The 11432-nt window shown below is 36.2% G+C and overlaps 1 protein-coding gene across 1 annotated transcript in view; it reads left to right on the top strand.

The window, feature by feature from the left end:
• Positions 1 to 11432, top strand: part of rngtt (RNA guanylyltransferase and 5'-phosphatase) — an 88245-nt gene that overhangs the window by 31728 nt on the left and 45085 nt on the right. The window contains exon 11 of the mRNA XM_008397448.2: positions 8623 to 8787. Coding sequence (XP_008395670.1) covers positions 8623 to 8787 — 165 coding nt within the window. The remainder of the gene's footprint in view (positions 1 to 8622; positions 8788 to 11432) is intronic.

Raw genomic sequence — 11432 nt, forward strand, 5'->3', positions numbered from 1 at the left:
CCGTGTCTCGGCACTCTGGGCCGGTCCTGAGAGAGGTGAGTAATGCAGCTGCAGGAAGACGACACCAGTTTGACTCCTGCCCTAAAATGACTCCTTGAAAAGCTGGCCGTCAGTTTGCTTCTGGATATGGATGCCTTCATTCGCTGCGTTCAGTGATTCTGCACTGCTGTGTAAAAGTATTTGCACCCTTGTTGATTTAAATTAGACTTTTTAAAGTTATGTTTAAATGATTCAGACTATCGAGCAAAATTCTAGCATCAAAAACTTAACAAATAAATAATTTTCTTCAATGAAGGAGAAACAAAATACCCAAACCAGCAGGGCTCTTGTGCAAATATGATGGCCTCCCTTCATAAATAACTAATTAACTTTGATTTGACACATATCTTTGGTTCAATTTCATCAACAACCACAGGCATTATTAATGCAACACTTACAGAATCAAGAAATAACATAAATAGAACATCCCTGATTAAATATAGTCAAACACTTTGGTAGTTTGTTGTTATGAGACTGCTTTTCTGCTTCAGGAGGTGGAAAACTTAAAATTGATGGAACCAGGAAGTTTGCGCTGTACCAAAGGAGGATATCTACCCTGTATCTGTTTATGATCTTGAGCTCACACTCACTTTGGTTATGTTTCATTTAGGGCAGTGAGCCAAAACACACCAGCAAGTCCATCTAATAAAGAAACTCCCAAATAATGATTTGGGAGTTTCTTTGGATTCTGCACTAAACTCTGATGGAGCTGCTTTGGCCTTCAAATATAACTGACCTTTTAAACAAGCCATTTAATCTTGAAAGTGGTCCATTGTGGCTGAAATCAAAGAATTTTGCAAGAAAAAAGGGGCAAAGCTCCTTCACATGTGTCTAATATGAGCATTTGTACAGTGATCTGAAACATTTAAGGAAGACAAAATAAGCAAAAACAGAAGAGGACCTGTAAAGGGGTAAATATATGTTTTAGCTGGACTTTATTTGCTGTGAAGAAAGTATTCCTGACACCTTAAAGTTGAGTTTCATCCAAGTCAGCGATCTATACTTTCTTATTTGTCAACCATTCCAGTATTTACGATCCACTGTAGCAATCTGATTAACCCTGATTGTCACCCTCTCACACCAAATGTGTTTTCTGTTGCTGTTCTATCTCTAGAGTACTAAAAGACATAGTTTTAAAAAAAAAACTTTTTCAGGTTGTCAGTCACTGTCAGCTCCCCCGCAATGGGGGAGCTGACAAGACAACAGAAATTACATATGTTTCCCCCTTTTTTTTTTTTTTTTTTAAAACGCTGTTGAAAGCTGGTGTTTTGGACTTGATCATCGCCCACATTCTGACACTTTGATTGACCTCATTATTTCTCAAGCTGCTGAAGTAATTTTGCTTTAGGTGCAAAATTGGACAAGATAATTGGATCAGCTAGATTAACAATTGGACAGAAAGGAGAGCAAATGACAACATGACTGTGGTGTCATCTGTTAAGGAGGACTTTACTGGAATCAGTTCGTGTTACTTCTGCTTGGAAGACTGGCTGAGGTTTGCTACATTATTTCTCTGGGCAGTTAAATTAAAGACTTTTCCTCTCTCTGTCTCACCACATACTTTGTTTTTTTGTGTTATAAACCTTTGATTGTAATAAAAGCTAATACATAATCCAGTTCCTATTCCCTGTTCAATGCTGGAACAATATTTTATTGAAGAGGAAATGGCACAGACTGAAGTTTGACATTCAAAATGATTGTGTCCTATTATTACTCTTAGCACTTGTTACCTTTTAAAGCTATTGTTTTTAAGGTCATCGTTTATTCACAAATTGTAAATGGGCGGCTTAACTGCTGTTCTTCTCTTCTTCCTTATGCTAACTCCAGAAATGAACTTCTTTAAAATTAAAAAAGAAAAACAAATTACCTTTTTCTTAAAGCTGTTCCGGTGGCAAGAGTGTCACCTTTTCAAGAAATCTGAATTTCTCTGGATAGGTTCTAGATTTTTTCCAGAGTTTTCCTGGTATTTTCATTCTTCCAGTCTGTGTTTTTTGTATTTAAATTTTAAAAGTTGAGGAATATTCATCCTGCACTGTTTCTGTTGCTTATTTATTTGTCCAGTTGACTGTTTGTCTTTTGTTGGGCTTACTCTTGGTACTGTAAGAAAATGGCTGTTAACCTCTATCGACACATTGATTTTAAGCATCCAAGTCAATAATAAATTGAATTACTGTTTATCTCTTTTTTTTTTAAGCAATTGTCGATTAGATTTAATTATGCTGTCAAGAAAAACACACTAAAACTAATTTAGTGCCGCACAGAGACCAGGCTTTGAATATTGTCTTGTTAAAATGATCTTATTTGATGGTGGCAAAAGTATTAACTTTGAAAAAACAGAGTAATTGAATTATCTAGAGCTGCTGGTCGCCTAGGCTGACGAGACAAGCCCTCAAATCATAGAAACTAAAACCGTTTGATTCTTGAAATGGCAAATAAGATTTTAGCTTTGAAGAAACCAAAGATGTAGATGGTAAAACAGGTCTAGAAAATGGATGAGGGAGTCTTCTGTAACTACCAGGAATATCCAGGTTATTGCCTCTTCTGGTGGAACAATCTATTTTCTTCCTCATGACGAGGCAAAATGGCCGCAGCGTTAGCGGCCAGGCTTTTTTGTCTGCATGTCGCTGGTTATTATGACACCAGTGTTTGAATTTCATTTGGATGTTTAGCGACAGGGTGTAGTTTTGGAGATTTATGAAAGGAATTATGTTATTTTTAGTGGAACGATCACACTTCCATGATGATTTGGTAATCATTCTTCTTTGCATGTAAGTAAACATCCTGATGTTATGACATTAGTGCCGCAGTCCTTTATTTATGTGCTGCATTTACTAAGAATGTAACAAGGTGTTTGAAGTAAACAAAGAATGGTGATAAATCAGAAACGGTTAGAGATTTCTATACCGTCTGAAACTGGTAGCTATCTGCAGACATACTGATGAGGCAAGGATGGGCTATTTGTGAGTTTGTTTCAAAAAGGAGAAAAAGCCTCTTAAGACGTAGGCAGCCCTACCCAATACTGCAGTGACTCATAGAAAAGCAGAATCACACCTCAGGATCTCTGGTTGTGTAACTAGATAGACCACTCATAAATCTCTAACTATGACCTGCTAGTTTAATTTTTTTTTTTTTTACACAAATCTGTCATCCCGTGCCAGGGAGAGAGATACCAATTGTTCCCTACAGACACAGGTGGAAGGTGGAAGAATAAAACTGCAGGCAGTTGATGTTTTCAAGGTCTGGTTCAGACTTTAATTTTCCCAGCATAAAAAAATTTAAAAGCTCACGTTAATCGTCTGCTTCTTCTTATTTATTGCCTTGGAGGAAGGTGCTCACTTATTGATTTATGCGCTTTAGACTTAGAGGGAAGATAAAGTGGAATTCTTAAAACTGCTGCCTTTTTTTTTTCTACCCAGCTTATTTTAACCATCATCCTAGAAAAAGAAAAACCTGTTATCTGCGTTAAAACTCTCCCATGGAAGAATAATTGTGTAAATACATTTTTGAAAGTCTGTCTTAATACCGCAAAATATTGCTTTTAGACGGAAAGCAGGTTGGGAGTTGCTGTGAGTCTGTAATTGCTTTTTTTTTTTGCCTGGAATGGTCAAAAAGTCTACATATTTTTGTAAAGAACATCTTATGGGAGGCAGCATATTGTTGATTGGTCCCAGTGTTGATTCTGGTCATCAGTGTGGGCTGCTGTTTATCTAAAAACATGGAAAACAGAATTCCCAGCACTGTCACTTATTTTCATTCCCTGCTGCTTTCCAGTTAATCCTTTCTCCTCCCCAAACTCGCACTGAAGCAGCTTTTATTTTTGGTTCTGCTACTTATTGTGGTTCTTTTTTTTTTTTTTTTCTCTTATGCATTTAGTTTCTTTATGTCCAGTTTTTTCCCACTTTTTATCTTTGACAAGCTTTCTCCAAAAAAGGCGTTTCAAATATGTAAACTGGGATTTGACTAACAGAACTTTTCTGTCCACTTCATGTCATGTAGGATTAGGATTTGGAAATTAATACAAGGGTTATATTTTATTTACATTTATTAAATTCTGAACTGCTCTTTGCTGATATAATAATACCAGTCCAATCTTCAAGTTTGCTGACACGCTTTTTACAAGTTTTTACTGTTAATTTTACTGGTGACTCATTGCAAAATATGAATAGCCTTTTTGCAGTGAGTCACCAGTGAAAAACCTCTCCAAGTCTTGAAACGTCTCATCTTTACAGCTGAGAACAAAATTATTCACACCTCTGGATTTTGGCGTAAAAAGTATTTTCAATAATCAAATAAGTTTGTTTTAAATTGAAAACCTAGACAAAGTTTGTTTCAGAAAAATAAGGTTCAATTTAGCAATACACATATTTTTTTCATTGTTTCTTTTAATTGCTTTTGTTTATTAAATATTCATTAGGCAGTTTAAAGACCTTTTATAACTTTCACAGTAAAGGAAGCATAGTTTAAATTTTCATTTACATTTCATGAAATAAAAATTATTTGTACCCTTTCAATAATCAATGGGGAAACATCTTCTTTAGCATTATATCAAACAAACTCTTGTTTCAATTGCTAGTCAGCTCTTAGCAAAAAATGCTTCCACAGGCATTTTGGTCTTTTGGTGATGAGCTCCAAGTCTTTTACTTTAAAAGGTCAACTCAGTCAGTAGAAACATTTCCATAAAATTAAAAGATTACTTCTCATTTAAATCTGTGAGGCTATTAATAAATTTTAACTGCAGTTCACCACCTACCCATTAACTAAGTTAACAGTCTCAAATTAAATCAGTTCTTGCTCGTTCTTTGTTTTTGTATCAGTCGTAATCTTAAAAAAAAAAAAAAAAAGTCTGACTTCACTTCATTTTTGTTTACATTTCCTGATGAAGGAAGTTTTGCTCGGTGTCTTTTTCATAGGTGTTTGTGTTGTTTCCTTCAGTGGTTGTCGGTGCATCGCCACAACTGGCAAAGGGGAGGAACTGTTTTCTTTAGGGTTTAGCTCATTTGACACGAGGCAGAGTGAAAGTGAATCGCACCAGCTGAAAGTGTAACAAATAATGTAAGTTAGTCTACCAGACTATTAAGGTGTGAAAACACCATTCACTATGACTTGATTGATTGTTTTAGATGGAAACATTTGTTATATAAATCATTTAAATTAGGTTTTGATTTATTGTATCACAGCACTGGGAAAGTTTCTGCGTGTGACCTTATCCTCATCTTTATTGTTTTGGCACATCTGTAAATGATCATCTATACATTCAAGGGAATGACTTGTACAAAGAAGGTCTAATTCAAACAGCATGTATGTATGTCAGTGCCGAGTTTCCAGAGGGGATGTGTGGAATCAATATCAGAGCCGATGAAAGAATGTCTGAGTAGATTTGTATTCACTATGTCAATCATTGCTACACTTCCAGAAATAGTAAATAATATTCTTGTCAAACACTTCCTCAGTGCTTCTCAAATCAGTGATGATTGTGAAACCACACTATGAATTCCTAATGTATTTATATTCTCCCAAACAGACACATTCGGTCCTCAGAATCACAACAGAAACGGATAAATTAAGATGTCGCTGTGATTTGACTACTAAAACCGAGCTTCTGTCCCCAGTGACGTTTCCCTAACAAGATTTTTCCTTTGCTGTGTTTTCCTCCTGAGCTGGCATGGACAACACAAGCCTTGAATCAGCCACACTTACATCTTGTCCTTTCCTGATGACACAGCTGACAGATGGTGCTAAATGTGTGGGACATGATACCAGCTGTTGCTCCAGGAGAAAGTAGTGTTACTGCTGTCACCCTGTGTGGAAAAACAAGCAAGTTATGATTTCTATACTAAAAAGATTTCTCTATGAAAACTTTCTAAAATGACTTGTATATTGATAAGCAGCATTGTCAAAACCGTCTAAAATTAAATAAAGATCATGAAGACATGGTTCTTGATATCAAAATGTTACGATCTCAACATTTGTCTATTTATTATCTAGCAGATGCAATGATACAAAATAGAAATTGTGGATTATAAATTGTTGCATATTTATTTCCAGATTCCTCACGTTTCTATACTTAGTGCCTGGTTGTATTGTCAAATTATTGCCTTAATTTCTAGGCAATAATCCTGCTGTTTAATCCAGACTAATCCACACTCTATATCACTGTTACTTTTCAAAATGTTAATTACACTTCTACCTTTACAAACACAGATGTTAGCTAGTTACAGCGATGCCACAATAGCTCATTTGGACCAAAAGCTGGGCAATTTAAGTGCATTTTTTGCAACATTTGTGAATTTCTTATAGGAAAATAAATGGGCAAAAGTGTATCTCAAAGGTTTTACTTAAGATTTAGATTTGCAAAATTAAAAAAAATCTGTTGCGTAGAGATTATTACCATTTATTATGTTTCTCAGAAACTTTCTTTTATCAGTCGATGCAGGAAATTTTTGCATCTAAATTTTATTTTCGCAAGAATCAGAGACCAAAAGGGTAGCACCACTTTTACACCTTTTCTTTCCTTTTTGCTTTCTTGTTATGTATGTGTAAGCTGTACATTTGTAAAAGTAAATATACATGCTTATTAAAATGCAGACTACCTGCCTACTGAGATCAGTTTATTTAAATTGATATTCTATGAGATTATTTGGGTTTTTTCCTGCTTAATGTCTGTAAAGCTCACGGCTTTGCAGGCTTGTAATAACATCTAATTCCAGCTAATCATCAGCTATTTCTGTCCACATCCAACTGGAGGAAAACTGGGTTTTTTTCTTCCCATCTAAAGTCAATATAATCCTCTTGAGAAAAGAAATGACCTTTTACCACAGAGTTGGAGCAGAATACTAATGCCTGCAATTCACACTTTCCAGCGCAGAACCTGTCAATACACATCAGAGAGTATTGATTAGCAATACATTGGTTTAATAGCCGTAAAAGTGCAATTGTTCCACATCATTTTATAATTTTGGTCGTAAGACGTTTAAACCCCTTTTCATTTTGAAGATAATGAATTTTCTGTAGGGCTATATTTATTATTTCCTGTGACAACATTCATGGAAGATTAATGATACATAATTGTTTTCCATTAGTCATTTTGGACAATATTATACAAAATACCCCCCAAGAAATCCCATTGCAGATCACAGACAAAACACATTTTATTCCATTACTTTAACTTTAAAAAAATAAATAATTCTTGCTTTGGTGGGAATGTCTTCAATATTTAATCAGCAAACATCAAATGAAAATGTTTTAGATGCAGTTATATATTTAAAAGGAATTAAAACCATAGACTTTTTTATATAGACTCTCACAAAGAAAATGTATTGCTTTCATCACAATTTCTTCATTAAAATTGTTTTATTCTGCTAAACATTAAAATGATAACTGGATAAATGCAAGTTATCACTTTAACAGTTACTCTTACTGTTTTTGTCTGTTTTTTTAAGGGTCCGTCTTCTTTTAAAAGACATTTTCTCTAGGATTAAAAACATGTAACAGAATAATTTAAAATAATTTTGAGGTGTATCAAAGATTTCAGCTGCTTTCTTTCTATTTTTCTTTTCAAAAAATTCAAGAAATAAAATCCATTTTATTTGGAGTTTGAATCTTCCTTATAACTTGTGAGAATTAAAAGTCAAAGTGGTTATGGATGACGTTTGTTTTCAACAGGTTGACATCCATTTTTTTTGTTGTTGTTGGAGTCTGAGTCGGTTTTATTGAACCACTATGCTAATTCAGAAATAGATGAATGGCAGCAACAGTCTGTCGACGCTTTGCAGCAGACAGGCTGGATTCATTGCACCTTTTCTGCACCAGTTAACACTGAAATAAATACGTTGCCATGTTTGTCGTTATATGTTCAAATTTTCCGCTCAAACCTTGTTATTTATAACCAGCGACAGAAATTCAGGCTTTCTGCTGCTCTGTGTGGCAACAATGCGTGGCTCCACCAGATGGGTTTCATTTCACCTTTGTTCTGCCTCGGTGGCCATGTCTGTTTGAGAGGACAGTAGGATTATTTGTGCAGGACAGCAGCGGGTCTTTGCTGCGATATGTGGAAGGTCTCATCGTCGTCACAAAGAAGCCGTTTGTAGTGGAATGTGATAAATTAAAGGAGTTTTACTGCGTACTTCTGGAAACTGCTCATAAAGGCTACAGAGTATCAGGAAACTATTTGATGCAGCATTTGATTTAATGATGAAAACTGCAGTATGGATGTTGATTACGATTTGCCCAATTTTCCTGCCGCTTTTAGTCATTTGCAATAAACACTGTCCCCACTGATGTATGAGTTTTAACGACCTATCTGCTAAAGATGCATCAAGCCAGGTGGAGTCCATCCAAATACCAGTTATCACTTTAAAGATATCCTAAACTAGTTTATCACAAACAGATATTTACTGCAGACTGATATTCGATGTACTGTTCAGTTTTCAGCATTAGCTACTCATCATGTTCACACTAAGACTTCTGAACAAGATCGTAATTTTTCATCTCAGTGTAAAGAGAGAGAAAGAAAACAAAGAAAATAGACCATTTAAATGAGTGTCACTTTAAAATCGAAATGTGTTTTTGTTGTGTGTTTTTCAGGGACAACCTGTTGGCCAGTGTGATTTCAACATTCGACTCCTGTGCATAGAAAAGGAAATAATTTCTCCACGTCAGGAAAAAATGAAGCTCGGACAGATCGACAAAGCCAAGGAGCCCTTCAGCGTCCGGAACAAGCCCTTCTTCGACATCCACGCGTCGCGCAAGGTAAACACGGCTTTCCAAATCCTTCCCCTCCATTTAACTGGGCCAGATGTGACCCAGTTAAGATCCATCCTTTCTTTTGGACATGCCAAAATGCACAAATCCAGGCAACCTAATTATCATGCATCTTGTACACTCGTATATAATCTGTCAGTTCCATTCCAGATTTTTCCTAGAGAATTCCCAGGGAAATGTCTCCTCAAGGGCAAATTGGTCTCAAGAGAAGGAGGTGCAGATGATGAAACACGCTTTTTTTTTCACCTTTATGCTATGGAAAGGACGAGCTCTAGGGAGGAAGAGAGCACTCACTTGAGTGTCGGATGCCTTGGCTATTTCCCGCTGGGATTCATCCGGTGCAATCTCAAGTGATTGGAAGCCAGGATTACAATACATTGCCTAGATCTTTTTTGTGTGAGCTCAAACACACATTTCTTGTGCTTCTTAGCATTTTTGTTGACTTTATGAGAAATATTCCCTGTTATATTCAGTAGTGTTTTTCTTGTTGTCTGGAAATAAATAAACGATCTGCTGAGGTTATAAAACAGTCAACTGAAAGCAGCAAAGCTTTTATCGCCTCAGTGGCTGTTGAGCCTTCCTCAAAGGTCTGTGCTCTCGCGCCTTCTCTCAGGTCTACAGGAGTTCAGAGCACAATTAATTTTGTGTTTGGCTCGAGCAAAGATCAGTTGGAAATCTTGGTACGTCTTGCTGTGACCTCAGACGATAAAACTGTAGTGAGGGGGTGATGTTTATCCCTTTTTGTATGTTTTTTTTTTTTTTTTCATGTCTCCCAGCTCTAGTTTCTTAGAGTTGTTCATTGTTGAAATTGTTACCTCAGGTCTAACCCTGTGCTACCCACATTTCTAAGAATCCTTGTGAAGGCTCGACACTGGAAGTTTTTGGGTTCGTTTTGATGAAGATATTCTGGAAGTGAAGTCACTGGTACGCTGTAGAGCTACTGAGCTGCCCATTGTGTCCCTTAGTGGCCATCTGCTCTCTGTACAGTCCTATCTCTGTTGTATGGGGCACTGGCTAAGGATAACTGGAATCAGGCTCATTAATTCATCCCAGCACAAACCTCCACTTCATGGCGTATTGACCACAAATTCCTTCTAGGGATATTTCAGTTGTATGACAACTTTTGTCTGTTTCTGAGCTTCTGTTTTTCATCTAATCCACTTGCACATTTAGGCTGTCATTTCCCTACCAAATTGGGGGTATTTTTCAGTTTCACTTCCTCCACTTATTTTACAAGGAACCCTTTTGTTGTAGTCGGACTTGCACACCAAGACAATATGATGGTGTATTATGGATTTTCCCTCTCGCGTGGATTGAATTGACAGGAAAGTGGAAATAACTACATTTAGCAGCAGCTGTATATGAGCTGTTCTGTTCCTTTTTTTGTAAGGTGTTGTGTAATATGCACTAGATGTAAGAATTTTATGTGTTAATGGTTATGAGATCCAAAAATCTGTGGAAATGTGCACAGAATTTATAAACTGTGAGGTTATAGTTTTGATGGATCAAACTCATATATTGCATTTTGTCTTAAAGACAAATAGCCAAAGTGTCAATAAGCTAACATTAAAGACTGAAATAATGGTACATTCTCCCTCTGGGGATTGTCATTGCTGACTCAAATAAACCCAGATATTTCATTTTGACTTAGAAATTTACTGCTGCCCCAAACACAGTATGTATACTGTTTTTTCCACCTCCTTTATTATATACAGAAACATTCTTAATAGATGTCTTTTTTTGTAAAGGAGGATTGTTAAATTGACTGAAGACTGACTGTATTTGTCAGAGACTCGTGTGTTCTCCTTTCTGAATTAGAAATAAATTCTGGGCTGGAATACCAGGCCTTCTTTTACCCTTTGAATTTAATAGTATTGGCAATTTCCTAAGAGGATTAGTTTACTTGGCGGAAGCCAATGTTCCCTCTTGGATAACAGAAATGAGTATTAGAGTTTCAGGCTGTAACAAGTGATGATTTTTACAAAAAGCTTCCATTCAAGCATTTAGATGGGTTTTTCAAGGTTCCTGTATACAAAAAATGTGGTTTAATTCTTTAAAGCGTGAAACATTGTCATGTATTGTAATGACTAAATACTTATAGCCTCAACTCTTCAGTGAGTGGCCCTGATTTGATTTATTGTGTCCTAAAGGAAATGAAGCTTAAGGTGAATATAGTTGATCATTATTAAGAAAAAAGGGGAAAATAAATAACTAAATTTAGTTTGCAGCCCCTCCCACAAGTTCAGATTGGTAGAAAAAACTAAAACTGGTTTGTATTCAAGAGTTAAATGTCTTATCTAATAGGAATTATTCAGGTTAAAAGCACAATATAGTGAAACAGTTTTTGCTCCAATACGGATAAAAATGTAAGTAAAAGCGGCAGAAAGCATGATTCATGAAATAAAGTAATACGATGGGGTGATTGGAAAGATATTTGAGTTGCAGTTGTGTAAAAGCTGTAGCTGTGGTGCAAATGTGCCGTATACATAACGTGTGTGAGTCACAGTGTTTGTGCTGCAGATTTCCAAATCATCTGCGGTACCCTGTTTTATCTGAACATCAAAGTGTGTGTGTGTGTGTGTGTGTGTGTGTGTGTGTGTGTGTGTGTGTGTGTGTGTGTGTGTGTGTGTGTG

Source organism: Poecilia reticulata, linkage group LG21 (genome assembly GCF_000633615.1).
Source record: "Poecilia reticulata strain Guanapo linkage group LG21, Guppy_female_1.0+MT, whole genome shotgun sequence".
Classification (NCBI taxonomy): domain Eukaryota; kingdom Metazoa; phylum Chordata; class Actinopteri; order Cyprinodontiformes; family Poeciliidae; genus Poecilia; species Poecilia reticulata.